We start from the raw sequence: 19,496 nt of genomic DNA, 5'->3' as shown, positions 1-19,496 counted from the left end.
CCTAAGAGACATCTTTCAGAGTCAAGCTAAATGCAACGGGACAACTGTCCTTGTTCTTTACATGTCTTTTCTGTTTGTGTATTAAGCAAGGGCAGGTGGTTTAATTTTTACAGTACCAAAAATTATCCAGATTGGGAGGAAAAGGTCTGAAAAAACAGAGCACAAGGAGGTAGGCGGGGGAGCATGGGAAGATAAGCCCACCACCGTCTAGCTTGACCTTCAAATGTATCTGCTAGAAATCAGTTTAGAAGCTGAACTGAATTTAGGCATGTTGACAAAGCAGCACAGCCAAAGCTATGATGCAGTATAGCACAATGCCAAGTTAAACTGAGGTGCTGAATACACAGCACTTTGTTCAAACAACAGCCAGATAGAAATCGAATCGCGAGTCTAGCCTGTCCAAAAGAATAATAATAATAATAATAATAATAATAATAATAATAATAATTTATACCCCGCCCATCTGGCTGAGTTTCCCCAGCCACTCTGGGCGGCTCCCAATCAAGTGTTAAAAACAGTACAGCGTTACATATTAAAAACTTCCCTGAACAGGGCTGCCTTAAGATGTCTTCTGAATGTCAGGTAATTGTTTATCTCTTTGACATCTGATGGGAGGGCATTCCACAGGGCAAGCGCCACTACCAAGAAGGCCCTCTGCCTGGTTCCCTGTAATCTCACTTCTCGCAATGAGGGAACCGCCAGAAGGCCCTTGGCGCTGGACCTCGGTGTCCGGGCTGAATGATGGAGGTGGAGACGCTCCTTCAGGTATACAGGACCGAGGCTGTTTAGGGCTTTAAAGGTCAGCACCAACACTTTGAATTGTGCTCGGAAATGTACTGGGAGCCAACGCAGATCTCTCAGGACCAGTGTTATGTGGTTCCGGCGGCCACTCCCAGTCACCAGTCTAGCTGCCACATTCTGGATTAATTGCAGTTTTCGGGTCACCTTCAAAGGTAGCCCCACGTAGAGAGCGTTGCAGTAGTCCAAGCATGAGATAACTAGAGCATGCACCACTCTGGCGAGACAGTTCGCGGGCAGGTAGGGTCTTAGCCTGCGTACCAGGTGGAGAAGGTAGACAGCTGCCCTGGACACAGAATTGAACTGCGCCTCCATAGACAGCTGTGGGTCCAAAATGACTCCCAGGCTGCGCACCTGGTCCTCCAGGGACACAGTTACCCCATTCAGGAGCAGGGAGTCCTCCACACCCGCCGGCCCCCTGTCCCCCAAAAACAGTACTTCTGTCTTCTCAGGATTCAAAGAAAATGTGGATATGGTGGTAAAAATGTTCTAAGACTGTTACCTGTTCACATTACCTGTAGGAGATTGCACAGCTGAATCCTACATCAAAGAAACTTCATATGAAGTTACCACATCAATGAAAGGGCTGGGCTAGTTCTCCCAGATATTTAGCTATCTATGGGCAAGAGGTTGTTTATATAGCTGAATATTCAATCATGTGATACCTTCTCACCAAATACTAACCAGAAGTGGTACCAGGAGTTGTCACATTAATATTTTACGGCAAAAACGAACTGCTGTGACACTTTAAAGACTAACGAATTTATTATGGCATAGGAAAACTGTCTGGAAAGAGTTTTACTAACTGATATGCTGCATGTGAAAACTAGTAGCCAGGTTTCTGCAACACGCAATGAGGATCTGTGAATGTTATACAACAGCATTTTAATTGTCAGATGCTGATGGTGCCAAGTGATTTTATTGTACAGAAACATTCAGAATTTTGCCTATATGTCAATAGACACCCCCACAGAAAGAACTTTCATCACCACTTTATGCTCAGGGTCCTTCATTGAAGCCCATTTATACATCTAGGTACCAAACTTCACATATCCAGCCATCAAGTGATCTTTGTGCAAGCCATATCCAATTTGCTGGTTTCTTGTGCGTTGCAAAGCAGTTCTAATGCAAGACCACAGAACGCTGGGGTGATACCTGCATGGCTTGATATTCTCTTGTTCTGCTGCTTTTTTTTTGTAGCTGCAATAACTGAAACAATCAAGCTTTCTGCCATTATCCAAATCCTGAACACACTGCCCCAGGTGTGTGGATGGCAAAATGGGTGCAGGGCCTTTTCTGTGATGGTACCTTGTCTCTAAGACACGCTCCCTGGCAAGGTCTTGCACCTTTCTTTGAGGCAACAACATGATTGCTTTTTTTCTGCAGCTGGTTTGCAGTTGCTCTGCTTTTCTTTTTACTGCGTTTTTACATTTGACACTGTGAGCCACCTTCCGCACGTGTGTGAAAAGGAAAGCTACAAAGCTTCTAAATGAATAAAAATAAATCATGAGTGCAGCCTTTTCAAAGTCACACCAGGCAAATGATACACTGCTATTGGAATATCTGGCATTACTGGAAAGAAGCTTGGAGCGGGATTTAAAGTGGGGGTCAAGTCAATAAACAAAACTGAAAGCCAAGGGCTTTGTTTGCTTCAGTGCCAAGCACACCTTCAGCTGTTGAGACATATAATGCCTATTGATAAGATGTTGGCAACCTATGCCCATTGACTGCAATGAAGCAAACTCCTGTTGCCATGGCAGCTGAGGGGGCCAAGACTGTTGGCTATAACCGGATAGCATGTTAACAGCACCCAGTCCCCTGCTAGTGATCACTTTTGTCCTAAACACACCAAAAAGAGGGGAGCACATCTTTTGTTCATATTCCTCATGGACAGTCACACAGGTCAGGAATTGCAACAGACTTAAGGTACACTGAATGTCCAAATATATGTCGGTTGATCTCATCCTCTGCTCATGGAGCACTTTGTAAACACCAAAAAGCTGTCAAGCTCCTTAAGGACTATGTTCCAGACTGGGAAGAATCTGTTTGCTTTATGAACATGCTGCTTTTTATGTGCAAGCAGAGAAGCATTCTCAAATTGTTGTACAAAGTTCACCAAGGGTTTAAATTATGCTGGTTGCGTCATTAGTGGGTTATATCATCCTGTCATGAGCCATGAGTGCTTCAGGTGCTTTGTGTTGTTAAAACAATGCAGAGTTGAGTTTTAAAGCCAAGAACCACAGCAGCACTGGGTCTTGAATAAGGAGGACATATTTTCCTTGGATTTCCTTTGCACAAGTGTGCTTGTGACAGTAGCGTCCAAGCATCGCTTTCTCTAGGCTCATGGAAGCACATTCATTTGCATTTTTATGTATGAGATGTTCATTACGGGATTACTACCGAAAGAGTGCTATGGTAATTGATAAAGGGATCTTCATCCTGGGACAAACAGTCCCAAGTGAAATAAATGGAAGTTTTTGTTAGCTTTACACAGAGCTTGGCTTTATTTGGGCTTTGCCAATGGGTGTGTTCCTCTGTGCCCTCCCCCCCCCCTTTCCAGGCCATTGTTACAAATTTCTAAACAAGAACTCACACAGAGTGAAAGCAAATGAAAGGATTATAACAAATGCAAAGTAAGTAAGGAATGCTTTGAGTTAGGAAGTGCCCACAGCTTAGTAGGTTGTAAATAGTAAAAACACATGGTTCAGTATCTTTAAAAAAAAAACAAGAAAGCAGTTCTAGGGCAATGTATTCTTTTATTATAAATTTAGAATGAATGACCAATGAAAAAGGATCACAATGGAGTACCAAGAAAGCTCATGTATCAATTTTTTTTTAGCAGCATTTCAACAGTCCTAGGCTCCCAACATTCTCCAAGCATGACCTCCTCAAGCCCACTCCAGTAAACCCAACCTGGACACCGTTGCAAGTAGCAAAATCCTCTGGGAAGTGCTCATTTATGAGCTCAATGGAAACAGATGGGAATGGCTCAAGAACACAGATTCCTTTCAACAAGGCTTCCCAAAAGCCTATACTCAAGGTTCCTATAGCAAGAGGAACTGGATCCAAACCAATGTCTGCCAGGTTGATACGGTCCCTTTATACTAGTAAAGATTGGGGGGGGGGGTCATCAATGTGTATCTACCAAATTATGACAAATTGCAGTTCTAGGGCCAGAGACCTTGTAGGCCTCTTCAGTAGTGTCTTCATATGACAACTGGCAGACTTGGATGCCTCTTCAAAAAGGGACAACACGTTTCTGAGTATTGGACACTGCCTTTAGCAGTTCCGAAGCAGTCGCAATGTGATTTTTCCCAGGCACCCTTGGCAATGTCCTAAGTCCCAGGCGACAGCAGAGGAAGCCAGACTGCAGCTCCTTCCCCTGTGAGCACTGAACTGGCAGGGAGAGCTGTAGCTTAGATTCCTTCCACATGCTCCGACATTTGATCAGAAATGGTTCTTGTATTCACTCCTCCTCCAGTTATGAGAGTAACTGTAGTATAAAAATCTTAACCACCAAACACTGTTGGTTAGCACCCCAAACTGTCCTAGATTGCTCCCTTTCAGACACTGGGCATAACACCGCCAATCTATGTTACCGTTGACACTGGGTGCATCAGGAAAAAGCAATGTAAAACCTTTCTGAAACCCCATCTTTCTCCCCCCTTGAGCTTGCTGACAGATGGCTGTTTTGAGAGCAGAATTGGACCTATATACAAGGGGTGGAAAATACTTGTTTGAGTTGAGGTTTGACACATAACAAAGCTGAGCTTTTACTAAAATCCTCTGTGGATGATATTTTTTACGTAAGACTGTAGCAGTACGACACTTTACCTGTTACAGTAAAACATGAGCGATACTATCCTGGCTTTGCTGGTGGCTGGCTGGTAGAAAATAACTTTAATTAGAAAGTTAAATGGGTTGCAGGGTGAGGAGAGAGAGAGAGAGAGAGAGAGAGAGAGAGAGAGAGAGAGAGAGAGAGAGAGAGAGAAACAGCACACAGATAGACAAATATAATACTGACAAGCTATTCCCCCTTCTTTGGTACTTTCTAAACTTTCTTATCCAAAATATATGAGGGAAATGCACCATTAAAAAGTTACATTTTTGTAAGTATTTACAAATTCAATGTTCATACAGTATTATACACAACAATATGATATGAACCGAGTTTTTGCCAATGTACTTCTGCACTTTGCTTCCAGTATCATTGAACAGCACTTTTTTTTTTTTACAAAAAAAGAATCTCATCTTTTTGCAGATTGCTTCATCATTTATCAAACTGACAAACACATCCCAGGTTCTTTTAAAAGATTTAAAAAATGGCTACTGAATGATACATTATGTACAAGTTTTACTAGGGATTAAGTTCTAGGCAATTATTTTCACCTCACTTATAACTTAAGGTAGTGTTACCTACTGTAAGCATATATATATATTTCTTTAATACATAAGAAAACGGCACCACATGTTATGTCACCAATGACACAGATGTTATGTACAGCAGATGTTAGATTCTGACGACAAATCCTTGCTGATTAGCTCTTACTGGATGGTTTAAATAGGGAGCTCTGCGCTCTGGAGGGGAGACCTTTGCTTCTTTTATCTCAGAGGCACGCCCTTCTTCCATGGAAGGAGCAGCGATGTCAGACGTACGGCAGGATGGCGTACATGAAGAGAGCCATGATGGCAGCGCTGAACAAGCCAGCCACGGGGACAGTCACAAACCAGGCGACAAAGATATTGCGGAAGAGGTGCCAGTCAACAGCCTTCTTGGAGCGGATCCAGCCAACTGCCACCACAGAACCAACCTTGGAAGTTTGAGAAGGGAATCAGAATTAAAGGCATCTTAACATGGGCAACAGATGCTTTATGACCTGGGGTCCATAAATTTGGGTTTGCTTTTAGTAACCAGCTATTATCTGTGATCACCACCACCCTACCGTCCCTCTGGCATGTAAGGCGATTCAGGGGAAGGGCTGGGCCAAACCAAACCATGCTTTGGAGGCACGTGGAAGCAGAGGAGATGTGCCAAGTATCTCCAAAGCCTGGCACTAAGCAAGATCAATCCGTTTCACGAGTTGCGTGAAAATGAGATGCCTCATCCCCTCCATTTTCTTTGTAATGCAAGCCTCCCACTTTGAACTGGGTATTCCAGGGACTTTCAATTGCCAGAAAGACTTGTGGCAACTGCTGACCAACCAGCAAACACATTTATGGACCCCTATCTATGACAAAACCAATGCCAGTCAGCTGAAGCCCAGATTTACAAATTATCTGAAATTGGAATTCCTGCTTGCTTTTCACACAGGAGAAGAGCTCTACATGAATTTATCACACAAACTGAAAACTATTTGGGATGGGACAGGGAAACACACCTTTTAGTGCCTTGCATAATTTGGATTCCATGGCAGTTCTTATTCTTATTATTTCTAGCTTTACATGACATTTTCCTTAATTTAAGGCCTGTGATAGCAGTTATTGAGCCATGCCCCTTTCAAAGGAAAGGCTAACCATTACAAATAAGAAAATCAACCGTGTTTTATGTATTTAAAGTAATATATGTTGCTTTTCAGGGCAAACCATTTCCAAAGCAACTTAACAAGGTAATTTAAACAAAAAACAAAAAATCCACCACTCAGTAACAAAAACTACAACTAGCAAGTTATAACAAATAAAATGCCCAGAAGTTTGCTACACGTGACATAGGTAAAGGTAAAGGGACCCCTGACCATTAGATCCCGTCATGGCCGACTCTGGGGTTGCGGTGCTCATCTCGCTTTATTGGCCGAGGGAGCTGGAGTACAGCTTCCAGGTCATGTGGCCAGCATGACTAAGCTGCTTCTGGTGAACCAGAGCAGCACACGGAAACGCTGTTTAGCTTCCCGCCGGAGCGGTACCTATTTATCTACTTGCACTCTGACGTGCTTTCGAACTGCTAGGTTGGCAGGAGCTGGGACTGAGGAACGGGAGCTCACCCTGTCGCGGGGATTCAAACCGCCAACCTTCTGATCAACAAGTCCTAGGCTCTGTGGTTTAACCCACAGCGTCACCCATGTCCTGTGCCACAGAAAGTGGAAATTAATTATGTGGCAGGATATAGGAAATCGGTGGCAAAGCTGGATTCCATAAGTGAAGAGCATATGGCTTGAGGTTGGAGCTTAGATATTTTGTCCAGCTTTGAGCCCCATCCTGGAAAGAGCAAGAGCTCTTTTTCTAGCAAGCTGCAAATCTAGTGTTCTTCCATCCCTGCTATTGGTACGTTATCTCAGATACGCCAAAAGGGCTGACAAATCTTCTATCACTCTGGCAAATAGAAGAAGTATGTGTTTTTCCTGTTCGGATCACTGCCATTTTAGGGCTTGCCTGAAGCTGTTCTCTGGATGAAGGCTTCTAATACAATATATTCGCTCAAAAGAATAACTATGTTTTCACATCTCAAATAATGGACTGTGATTTGTCTTATGTGAGCAACTGCCATTTCTTTTAACTGCTTAACCCAATTTCCCTTCTAAGTGCCATTAAGTCTACAGTTTGTTTTCTTGTATTGCCAAGGTTTTCCTCTTATGACCCTACATTTCTCCCTAAGGGCTGAGTACAACTGAGACACTATCATGTTCTGCCTTCCTCTTGTCAGAGAACATCTGGAGAAGAGATACTGCAGGCAAGAGGAAGCCATTTGTGAAAGGAAGGACGCTAAATAAGAAGGCTTCGTATTTCCTTCCAAGCAAGTTTGGAGCTGGCTGGAATTGACTGAGCAGGTGCACCAAATTACCGTATTTTTCACTCCATAGGGCGCACCAGACCATAGGGCACACCTAGTTTTTAGGGGGGAAATAAAGGGGGGGAATTAATTCCCCCCCCCCAGCCCCAAAGAGCAAAGAAGACATCCCACTGTCTTGGCTTCCTCTTTAGCCACGCACAAACTCTCCAGCCAGGAGAGGCTGTGCGCGGCTTCGTTTTTAGCCGCGGGGCTGGGGTGGGAGAAGCCCGAGCTTCCCCCGACCCCAGCCCCCAGAACAGGTCCAGGAGCGGAGGCAAGGTCGCGCAGCCTTGCCGCCGCTCCCGGAGCTTTCGGGCTGGGGGAGCGCTCCAAAGGCTTGCGGATAGCTGCCCAAAGCCCGGGAGTTGGCACTGCGCTCCCCAGGCTTCGGGCTGCAGGCTGCTATCCGCAAGCCTTTGGAGCCCAGGGGAACTCCCGCTGCGCTCTGAAGGCTTGCGGGTAGCTTCCTGAAGCCTGGACAGCGAGAGGGGTCGGTGTGCACTGACCCCTATCGCTCTCCAGGCTTCAGCGAAAGCCTGCATTCACTCCATAGGGCGCACATACATTTCCCCTTCATTTTTGGAGGGGAAAAGGTGCATCCTATAGAGCGAAAAATACAGTAAGTGGTACAGTAACATACAGAATTATCTGAAACAACACATTTGGTTGCTCTCTTCCCAATCTCCCCTGCCCCCATCCAAATAACTAGAACAGTCTCCATGTAACACATATGAAGCTGCCTTAAAAACAGATACTGGTCCATCTGGCCTTCTTTGACTGCAACCAGCAAGACCTCAAGCAGAAAGACGTAATCTCAGCCCAACTACCCAAGATCTTTCTTAGCTGGAAATGGCAGAGACTAAATCGAGGACCTCTTGGATGCAGCACATGTGCTTACTACTAAGCTATAAAGGTAAAGGTAAAGGGACCCCTGACCATTAGGTCCAGTCGTGGCCGACTCTGAGGTAGCGGCGCTCATCTCGCTTTATTGGCCAAGGGAGCTGGCGTTTGTCTGCAGACAGCTTCCGGGTCATGTGGCCAGCATGACTAAGCTGCTTCTGGCGAACCAGAGCAGCACACGGAAACGCCGTTTACCTTCCCGCCGGAGTGGTACCTATTTATCTACTTGCACTTTGATGTGCTTTCGAAGTGCTAGGTTGGCAGGAGCAGGGGCCGAGCAACGGGAGCTCATTTTCTTACTGTAATGACTGTCCACAGATTTGAGCACCGCTGAATTAATGTAAGAAGGGCCCATATATGTTACAGTGACAATGGCAGCTATATAAAAATAAAAACTGCATCAGGATAATGACTACTTCACTTGTCTATCCCTTCTGCCTCCTGAAGAGTCCGTGCAAATAGAAAGGCATATCCACCTCTGTTAAAATATTCTAGAGATTTACGGTTTGTCAGATAAATTACTAGGATGCAACATTCCAAAGGATTAATTCAATCCAATTAGTGTTGATGGCATAGCTCAGTCTTAGTAACCAAGAGTTAGTCATAGGACTATCTCTGATCAAATCAGTTCTGAAAGCCACAAGTCTGATCATAGTTACAGTAAGAAGTTACTGGCTAACATTCAACGTCTGTAATAAATTTCTTTTCCCCCTTGTCAGTCATTGCCCCTAGGCCATAAGATAAAAATGGATAGTCACGAACATGCTTTGTTCTTCATTTTGCCTGGGGAAGTTTCCCCTGATCCTTTCCAGAACAGGACCTACACCACCACCAGGAATCATGTGTGCAAATGCAAGGTGTGCTCACATGACAACTGCTGACACTAGTGCAGCAACACTGGAACATTTATCTGCGCAGGCACCAGGCAAAGTGGTGCGTGAGCAGTGATAATGTTTAGGATGACAAGAGGTCTGTGTGCCCTGCAGCCTTCCAAGACCGTTTAAGTTATCCTGTTGTTGTTCTTAGGTGCAGCAGAAAACACGGTTCTGTCACCAATGTGGACGTAAAATTCAATTGCCAGTCCAGATGGCTTCTGTAAATGGAATCTTTGCCTGGATTGTGGGGATGGAGTTGGCTTCTGCTTACGAAATTGTAGGGGGCGTGTAGCACACTTTTCTAGCCCTGAAAGTAATGGACATGTGACAGTAATCATGGTATCTAAAAACATTGTTTAATTCGACCTCATATTACAATATTTTGCAATCTTCTTTAAGGAGAATAGTGATATGTTCATACATGAACTGTTATCAGCTCCTAGAGATTTTGTCTATTCTTCTACCTCATTACTTGCTACGGATTTTCCTTCTAGCAAATTGGTCACCCCACTGCGACTCTCTTTTTATTTGTTAGGGTGTTTTTTAAAGAGATTGGGGGGGAGGAACTTGGGGGAGGAGAATAAGAGAAATTGAAAGTGGGCAGTGGTAGAGATATGATATATGCTAAAATAAAAAACGGGGGGGGGGGTAGGTCTGAAAGCATGAATAGTGATGTATATGAAAAGTACCACAATTTAATTTTAAAACCAATTAAAGAAAATTCAACTTATGCTCTGTTTTGTTTCATGAATTTCCCCAATTTTTAGAGGGTATCAGTGACACTGGCATCAGTTAACCCATTTCTAAACATTATCAAAGTTTAGCTGACTACGTTTTGATGAGAATACAGGTTAGAAAAGCAGATTAATCACTGAAAAGCTACAATCTGTATAGACCTTCTAGTTCCGATTGGCTTGAAATCAAATACCATTTGCCTTCAGATACATGAATGCTCGGCTCTGTATTTCAATGACTTGTGATGTATGCTCCTAAAATTATGCACACCACAATCCATGAAAGTTACATATGAGAAACTGCAAATCTGGGGGAAGAAAATAAAATGTATGAAACTGTTAGTCGAAAGCTAATACTAAGAAGTTTAAGTTTATATAGAAGCAAGGAAACTAAAAGTTAAGATGATGACTGTTGCTTGTTAATACACTACAAAATGAATACTACAATGTGTTTTATAAACAGCAATATGAGTAATAATATAATATATACATTCTTTTTCTTTTTAAAAAAGAAAACCTCCCCAACATTCTAACATTTGGGGGGAATTTGCAACTCACATGTTTTGTATAATTTTGTAAATAACTAAATTTCCATATTTTAATTCTTGCTTTTTTAATTTTAAAACTTGCTTGGTAGTATATTACTTAATGAAGGCAAAATGGGATGTGGGGGAATCAGCATTTGTTATTTGTTTCTTTTTCTTTAAAGATTGAGCATGTGTTTAATCGACGTGACCACTGCAGACTCCAATACCTTGCAATGAGTGGAGCTTATTGGAATACCCACATTTGAGGCTACAAGTACGGTTAGCGCACACATTACTTCAATGCAAAATCCACTGTAAAGAAATAAAAAAAAGACAGATGGAGATTTTGAAGTGTAAGAGCGACACACAGGAAATCCCATGCCATGCATTCATCAGGAAAGTAGAAGAATGAACGATGAACAGTGTCAGAACCTCTGGACAAAGAAGGGTGCAGCAGATCAACGTTCACATGGCATGACCTGAGGAAAAAGTTACTGCTATTCAGGGCCAACTCCACCGTGCATGGCAGCAAGTTTTGGTGTACCAGTCAAGGGCAGCACAATGTAGATTCTTAGTTCGTTATTTTAATTCCAATAGGCGGGCGTGACTTGGATATCCTGCCTCAGGCATCAAAACGCCTCAGGCCATCTGCCCCACTACACTCTAAAATATTTGGGCTCGTATCATTATTCCTAAATGTTCTCATGTGCAGTTCCATGACCATGTGAAAACATCGAGATTAGACAGTTCCTGGTGTGCAGCCCCACCAATCTTTCCTTCTGCACAAGGCCTTCTGAAATTAATGGGCAATGCAAAAGGCCAATGGTTGATGGATTGCTTTTTCGGGGAACATACCACTATGCCGAATTCCATGTGGGTGCGTAGGGAATAATCTGATAACAAGTGTCTGTGGGGGAGGGGGAATAGTTTGATTCCGCAATGTGCAAAAAAGGGTGAGATGTCTGAGAAGGGAACCTGAGGGCTGCCCATTCATAAGAGTGGAGTGACGGGTGGGGTGGGGAGAGTTCTTGGATGTGAAATGGACGTGTGCATTTCCTCATTGTGGTATCATGCCGCTATAAACTGATCTGGGCAGCAGAGTTAAAACACGAACAGTCCAGACCGGCCTGGCTGCAGTCACATGGCAAAGGCATACCTTGCAGTGTGTAGTACTGACAGGAAGTCCAATATTGGAAGCTACCACAACTGTGAACGCCGAAGCCAACTCAATAGTGAATCCACTGCAGGAAGCATAAAAAAAACACTTCACAGTCACTCTTTCTTTAAAAAAAGTGTAATCAATCAGTCTGGGCTGACACCATGCAACATGCCAACGTCTTACCAGCATCGTCTCCAACCGGTTCCCTCCGACTGATCTTTGGTCATTGAGTTATATTAAGTGAGAGAACAAAGAGCTGCTGAATAACAAAAACTGGACACACACATCCACATTAAATTAGCTGAGCAGCTCGCTGCTACTGACAACCTATACTACATTCCAATAAATCATGCTCAATTAGTAAACAGGTTAGCAGCAGAGGTCTAGTATGCATTAAAAGCAAATAAAAAAATCACAGGTTTGGTTTCTTTTTTTAATCATTCAGAAGCACATGGAAAACTACTTCGATTTTTGCCATTTCCTAATTTATGCCTCTCTATGCTATTCAGACATTGGTAGGCTATTCTGCCCAACTAGACCTCAACAATGCAAACAACATTGCCATTAGTTTAAAGAGAAAGCTATGTACATCACTACTCCGATCAAAACCAGGAATCATTAGGCACACATATGCTACGGCATAGCTAGCATGAGATGCCAGGGCAATGAGATGCAGGAGATGGGCACGTACCTTGATGGCGTGATGGGCGTGAGGTCTTTTCCCATTGTTTGGATCACTCTTCTCCCCCAGACCCAGAGGCCCACACAGATGCCAACGCCCCCATAAAGGAGCAGCCATACGGGGGTAGGAGCTTCTTGCAGTACACCACCTTTGTCATAAATAAGCCAGAGGGCAACCAAGGGGCCAATAGCATTGCTGGAAAACATAGCAGTGAAAATATATTATCAAATCCTAAATGCTTCACTCAATACCCTCCTAGTCACACTGAACAAAGACAGAAGAACCTTACAAAAACAGCCATTCATTTATTACAATTTACATCCTTCCTAGGGACGCGGGTGGCGCTGTGGGTTAAACCACAGAGCCTAGGACTTGCTGATCAGAAGGTTGGCGGTTCAAATCCCCGCAACGGGGTGAGCTCCCGTTGCTCGGTCCCTGCTCCTGCCAACCTAGCAGTTCGAAAGCACGTCAAAGTGGAAGTAGATAAATAGGTACCGCTCCAGCGGGAAGGTAAACGGCGTTTCTGTGCGCTGCTCTGGTTTGCCAGAAGCGGCTTAGTCATGCTGGCCACATGACCCGGAAGAGTCGGTCACGACTGGACCTAATGGTTAGGGGTCCCTCTACCTTTTTACACCCTTCCTTGCTGCATATTGCACACATGATGTTGAGACATGCTATCTTCCTCTAAAAGGAAATACCAGAGTGGCGTTTTCACAGGCATGAATCTACTACACAACAGAAAACAGGAGTTTTAACTTTTTCTTATGTCACAGAGATAGGACAATATGAGGGCTAATGGGCCGATCCATTGTGCAATTCCTAATGCTGTTTTTAAAAAGTGCTTTTGCTCTGGTTACTATCTTCTCTCTCACAAGATCCTCAGAAGAGACCATGCTTCATATTCCCTCTTTATCCACTATGGGGACAACAAGAAGCAGGAACCGTGTTCTCAGTTCCTGCTGCTTGCAGAGTTCAAAGGTACTCAGCTACAATCTGGTGTGTCATTGGCATGTAAAATATTTTAAAGGATACTGTTCTGTTCCTTGTCAGCTTGTGAGTCACTTTGAAAAATCACAGGACAGGTGGGCTGAAAATTTTTTAGTAAGCAAAATATAGGAATCAGAAGATACCCTGATGCACTTTTATGAAATGCTTCCTTTGCCGTCCCTACATTCACAACATACAGCAGATTGTGACCACTTTTCTACATATTTTTTGCTGGCATGTATGCATCGCTAGCTTAAGCATTGCAAATCTGATACAGTGCTACCTCGCAAGACGAATGCCTCGTAAGATGAAAAACTCGCAAGACGAAAGAGTTTTTCGTTTTTTGAGTTGCTTCGCAAGACGGATTTCCCTATGGGCTTGCTTCGCAAGACGAAAACGTCTTGCAAGTTTGTTTCCTTTTATCTTGCAAGTTTGTTTCCTTTTTCTTAAAACCGTGCATTCACTTCGAGGAGCAACTCACAGCACGCGGTGTGGTAGCCTTTTTTGAGGTTTTTGAAGACTTTGGTGATTTTTGAAGCTTTTCCAAAGTCCGTGCTTCGCAAGGCGAAAAAACTCGCGGAACGAATTTATTTCGTCTTGCGAGGCACCACTGTACTGGGTTCCATAAGCAGAAATAAGGATGCCCCTGGTTACAATGGGGTAGGTTGAAGGACATTGCATTGAAAGAGGAGGGGAGGGGGAAAGTTCATGATCCCCCAGCTCCCTCCCTGAACAATTATAAACCCTAATAGCCCTGTGAGTTCTGAAGAAAGTGTACTAGTACTGTCACTTCATGATACCATGTGCTTTACGGGAAATAGATTCCTAGCTACAATTTATTTTCAGTAATTTTTAACCTTCATTTTGGGAGGGGTAGAGGGGTGAAAATAACCAGGGATGATCTCTCATTCTCTCTCTCTCTTTCCACAAACCTAATAGCATATATTCTTTACACATTTTTCACCTTTATTCTTGGAGGATCTCTACAGCAGGGGTAAGCATTGCGTTCCCCTCCATATATTGTTGGAATACAACTCCCATGAGCTCAAGTATGATTGACAGCAGTTGTAGTCCAGTAACATTCAAAGGTCATCATGTTGGTTACCACTGCGCCACAGATTATCTTTTTAAGCATTCACTTAAAGACATGGGTACAGTCATGGGAAAAAGGAAGTTCACCCTCTTTGAATTCTGTGGTTTTACAGATCAGAACTTACTAATAACCATTTGTTCCTCAGCAGGTCTTAAAATTAGGTAAATACAACCTCAGATGAACAACAACACATGTGTGTTGTCATATGTTGTTGTTCATCTGAGGTTGCATTTACCCAATTTTAAGACCGGCTAAGGAACAGATGGTTGTTATTATGTCCTGATATGTAAAACCACAGAATTCAAAGAGGGTGTACTTTCTTTTTCCCGTGACTGTATGTGTACATCTCAAAATGTAATGCACTAAGCAAATGAGACACATATTTGGAAATACGGATATGATACAGGAACACTCAGGAAAGTCAAGACTAGCTTCAGATTCCTATTGTGACTTGGTCACCTAGTTTCCTGCTAAACGAAACATGAGAAAACCACTATAATAATGAAATGTCTGACCAGCTTAGTGGTATAAAATCATGCTCCTGAAGGTATGCAATGGCAACTCACTTACTTGCCTAAATGTTTTTGATCCTGGGAGCCAAAACTGGACATTTCAGAAGCACACTGATTTGATCTAGTTTTCTCTCCCCAGGGCGGAGCTGAGCACATTTTTATTCTTTACCAAACAGAGATGGAAGTTCTATGTGACACGCACTTCTGAAGCACAAGCTCACAGCAAGAACACTGCAAGCCAAATATAGAATGAATAGGCCAATCATCCATGGCCCTGTGCAATATTCTACAGCACTGATTTTGCTATCTGTTACCTAATACTAGGAAAGCATAGAAAGCAAGAATTGGTTACCAGAAGAAATACATAAAATAACCAGTACTAACAATCCAAGTTTAATGAATTAACAAGCCAAAGCTTTCTCAGGACGTTGGCAATGGAGAATGGCATGCACAGAATACACAACCCAAGACCTGACAGCTAGATACAAGGACTAGCAATGGCTATATTTAGTCTAAGCACCTTGCCAAAACACACAGCTGGAACAAGGGCAGTGGCACTGTCTGACATGGTGCATAACAAGAAGGCAAAGTCTAGAAGTTAATATTTTCTGAAAAATGGGAGCCCCAGCTTTCAAATGATATAAATATTGCAACTTTGTGCCCGACACATTCCCTAGGAGTTAAAGGCAGTCATCAACTTACCAAAAAAGAAAAAAAGAAAAACACTAACTGCCAACCAGAATGAAATCCTTAAACTCAAGTGACTCTTACGGCTCAGTAGGAAGGCTTATACTGCAATGGTGTAGAAAAAGGTTGTCAAGCAACTTTGTTTGCAGAGTCATAGAAATGTGGTGTTTCAAGAACAACTAAACCCCAATTGCAGTTGAGCTATTAGGGCCAAGGAGGTGGAGAAGCAGTTTAATTTAAAATCCAGTGTTGTACAACCCGACACTTACAATTTACCAGTGCCACCTGGTAACCCAAAAAAACCCTTACCTAGAATGAATGCTTCTCCCTCTATGTTAAAAATGCCCCAGGTTTTGACGAGCCCATATGTTTGGCACCAGTCACTGGCCAAAGTAAATAGCTCCTGGGATTATGTGCCTTCCCTACTCTTCTGCCACCAGGTACAAAATTGGCCTGGCCCAAACTAATGGCCATTTTAAATTTAAATGTCCGCTTTTGTTAATTAAAAAAAAACACCTCTTTAATCTTAGCTTTCTGAACTGCTCCCTCTTCCTTTTCCCTTCTATTTCTAGGCTCTTAAATGGTATGATTTAATAAAGCAGAGATCCACCTCATTCAGGAGTGCCTCCTTGTTTGTCACAGGGTTGAAATCCAGGCTCCAGGTCTGAATGTGGAGCAAGAGGAACTCTAGATGGATTTGGGGCTGCTTACGATAAAGATAGCAGCTCACAATAGCAGCCCTTCCCTTGGGCTGCCTCTGTAGGGTGCCACGACAAAAGTCAAGAAAAACTATTCCCTCTCTGAACTGCGGGCCTTTTAGATTTATATTTGCACAAACATTGTTTGCTACGAATGATCCAATTACCAGGCTTGAATTGAAACGGAACACTTATTTCCATTGTTTTCCAACAGCTTGGCTTTTGACCCTACCATCTTTCTGCTAAATTAATCCTTTAAATGCTTCACAATGGTGTTATTGTATATTGTAGGGACCTGAGTGGGGCGCAGTGCATCTCTATAGGCTTCGTGCAAGCAGACACAGCCCTCCTCCCCCCGGGAGACGTTTCTGTTGATGGATGCCTAGCTCTACCCAGCGCAAGAAGGCGAGAACAGATGCAGCTCACACAACAGGGTCCAACTGCAACATCACAATTTTTCAGTTAGGAGTGAATGGCAAGCTTTCAGCTTCATGGAAGAAAGTAAAAGAGACTTGGGGACATGGTTTTAGCTCCACGAGACCCTCACCATGCCATGGTTACGTAAGATAAGCAGGGGGAAGAAATCCAAGGATATAAAGACAGGTGGCTGGCTATACGCTCTGTAAGACCAAGAAAACCAAATCAAAGAACACACATGTACTCTCAAGTTAGCCTGTGGAGCCTACTTTACAAAACAGATAGGGTGCCCTTTGCTGCTGTGCGTAGCAAGGGAGGGTCAGGAATAGTAGGCAGTCTTTCAAGCTACTTGCCCACAATGGCTATGTTCTGCCTCCACAGTTGGAAACAACAAGAAGAGTTTGGATTTGATATCTGGCATTGTCACTACCCTAAGGAGTCTCAAAGTGGCTAGCATTCTCCTTTCCCTTCCTCCCCCACAACAAACACTCTGTGAGGTGAGGGGGCTGAGAGACTTCAAAGAAGTGTGACTGGCCCAAGGTCGCCCAGCAGCTGCATGTGGAGGAGCGGGGAAGCGAACCCGGTTCACCAGATTACGAGTCCACCGCTCTTAACCACTACACCACACTGGCAATGCTTCCAATGCCGGAAACCACAGGAGGGGAGATTGCTCTTGTGCTCGAATCCTGCTTGCTGGTTTGCCACCAGCAACTGTTCAGCCACTATAAGTACAGAATGCTGGACTAGATGGGCCATTGGCCTGATCCAGGAGGCTCTTGCTATGTCCTTACGACCAAGTTACTTGGTGCAGAACCCCCAATAAGCACCCACAAAATACAATCTGAAAGCTACTGTTCTATTTCCAAAGAACAGAGCAAATGCTGCAGGAGCCAGTGCCCAATGAATTAAACACACAACCAAAGGAACGCCAGAACCTAAGCAGCGCAGTCATCAGCCTTGATGGCTGTGGAAATAAGATGCTTGAGTTATTCAGGGGAATTCATCAGGTCAGGCTGCCTCCAGCACAGGTATCAACTTGCCACCTGATTTATAAAGTGAATAAGCCTTCCAGTTGGCAGCTGTGTTCCTAGCTGCATGGTGCTCAATGAAGAGTCTATTCCGGCATTTTAAATGTCGTGGGTGGTATGAAGGAAGAAACCTAAACAGCACAAGTGAATGCAATCGCAGATGCAGAACACACCACGCAAAATCAATCATTCTCAAAATGTTGGTGGTGTTACAACAGAGTACCCACTAGGTGTTCAAATTAATGCTCAGTGGGAAACTATTAAAAAGGCGCTGTTGAAATCTGATCGCTTCTGGCTCACCGTTGACGTTATGTAAGGGTAAGGTGCCAAGGATGAGGAATGTCTCATACTGGGACCTCCAACCATAACTCTTCAGTGCCTTACCTCCCGCACTTCCTGCCAGCCAGGCAGTCCCAATTTTGTGGTTCAAGGCTGCTCTCTTGGCTGCAGTACTTATCTGAGTTTTGTCAGCTGACCCCACAGCCTTAACAAAAACCCACAACTTTCCAGAAGAATCAGCTGCAAATTGTCACTGTCCTGTCCTTTTCCCATGCTACCCTGCCTGCCTGATCTAGTATGTGACCTCCAACCTATCCAGGTCTCCTGTTGCTAAACCAGACCCAGTCCAAGACAAGATGCCTCCCCCCCTGGGAAAAAAAAATCATGTACAGAGGTCAACCAGACATGCAGTTGGATCTAATTTAAAACTGGCATTGGAACTGGGTCTTCCACAACACCCAAGGACAGCAGGTTAGCTGAGGGAGTGCTGGGCAGGCTGCAGGGAACACACAGCTCTACCCTCAAACATCTCACCACTGTTCCCTTACTGCTCCACCTGGTGCCTGCTCCCACCCACCCATGAAAAATGCTGTATTGCTGCAGCGCTAGTGCCTACATGTGTCACGTGAACAAAGCAATACATAAGCATTACCTACTGGAGTGTGTGGCCTGGGCTGAAAGCCTCTGCCTGCTTGCTTGGCCAGGGGTCTCTCTTGACAGGACGGTCTGTAATGTTTCAAGTAAAGCGCACAGGTCTATATAACTGTACGTACTGGCCACATTTGGAATACAGCATGTACAAGCTCTAGCTATCTCATGTCAAAAAGGATATTATAGAGCAGGAAACCGAACAGGAAAGCAAAGCCAATGTGACTCAGGGATCTTCCCTACAAGACTTAGGAGCTGGAAAACCTTTTGAGCCCATCAGTCGCATTCCCTTCCGGGCAACCTATGGAGTTGCCTCTGTAGAGTAGACTGGTTTCTACAAAGTCATGCAATCCTGCCTGCTCTCCATTTCAGGCAAGCAAGGATCATTATCAGAGTTTGAAGGCATAAATTCCAGCCAGGAACAGGCACTCAAGGAAGGTGGGGAGTAAGGCTGTGGAGGGTGTGGCATAGACTTAGCTCCAAGTGCCAGGCAGAAAGGCCTGGAGGGCCACACACCCCTGCCATGTGGCTTTTTCTTTTAGGAAGAAAAAACAACTTGGAGTAGGGAAGGGACTTGATAGAGGCTTCTAAAGCTCTGCATGGCACAGACAAGTGAAGTTTGGGGAAATATTGGGGTTCTATTGGCTGCCTGAAACAGCCAACAGACTCCAGACACAAATTGTCACTCAAACAGGATGCTTATTCAGGT

At 44.0% G+C, this 19,496-nt stretch overlaps 1 protein-coding gene and 1 long non-coding RNA gene across 10 annotated transcripts in view; both read right to left on the bottom strand.

Annotated features, from left to right (window-relative positions):
* The window catches only part of LOC309327231, a 99,487-nt gene that overhangs the window by 40,115 nt on the left and 39,876 nt on the right, over window positions 1–19,496 (bottom strand). The gene's annotated exons all lie outside the window — the stretch shown is intronic.
* The window catches only part of SLC20A2 (solute carrier family 20 member 2), a 102,835-nt gene continuing 86,873 nt past the window's right edge, over window positions 3,535–19,496 (bottom strand). For 3 of the 9 annotated variants that reach the window (XM_081836296.1, XM_081836298.1, XM_081836297.1), the window contains exons 9-11: window positions 12,448–12,633; window positions 11,754–11,838; window positions 3,535–5,609 (exon numbers count right to left, since the gene is read on the bottom strand). In XM_081836296.1, the coding sequence (XP_081692422.1) occupies window positions 5,445–5,609; window positions 11,754–11,838; window positions 12,448–12,633 (436 nt within the window). In that variant the 3' untranslated portion in view covers window positions 3,535–5,444. Of the gene's footprint in view, window positions 5,610–10,824; window positions 10,910–11,753; window positions 11,839–12,447; window positions 12,634–19,496 lie in introns of all 9 variants that reach the window. The other 6 variants (XR_014150430.1, XR_014150431.1, XM_081836301.1 and 3 more) reach the window with 6 other exon arrangements.

The sequence above is a fragment of the Podarcis erhardii genome (assembly GCF_964252035.2).
Source record: "Podarcis erhardii genome assembly, chromosome: 13".
NCBI lineage: Eukaryota > Metazoa > Chordata > Lepidosauria > Squamata > Lacertidae > Podarcis > Podarcis erhardii.
The sequence above is the reverse complement of the archived record's forward strand: the minus strand, read 5'-3'. Positions and strand labels throughout refer to the sequence as shown.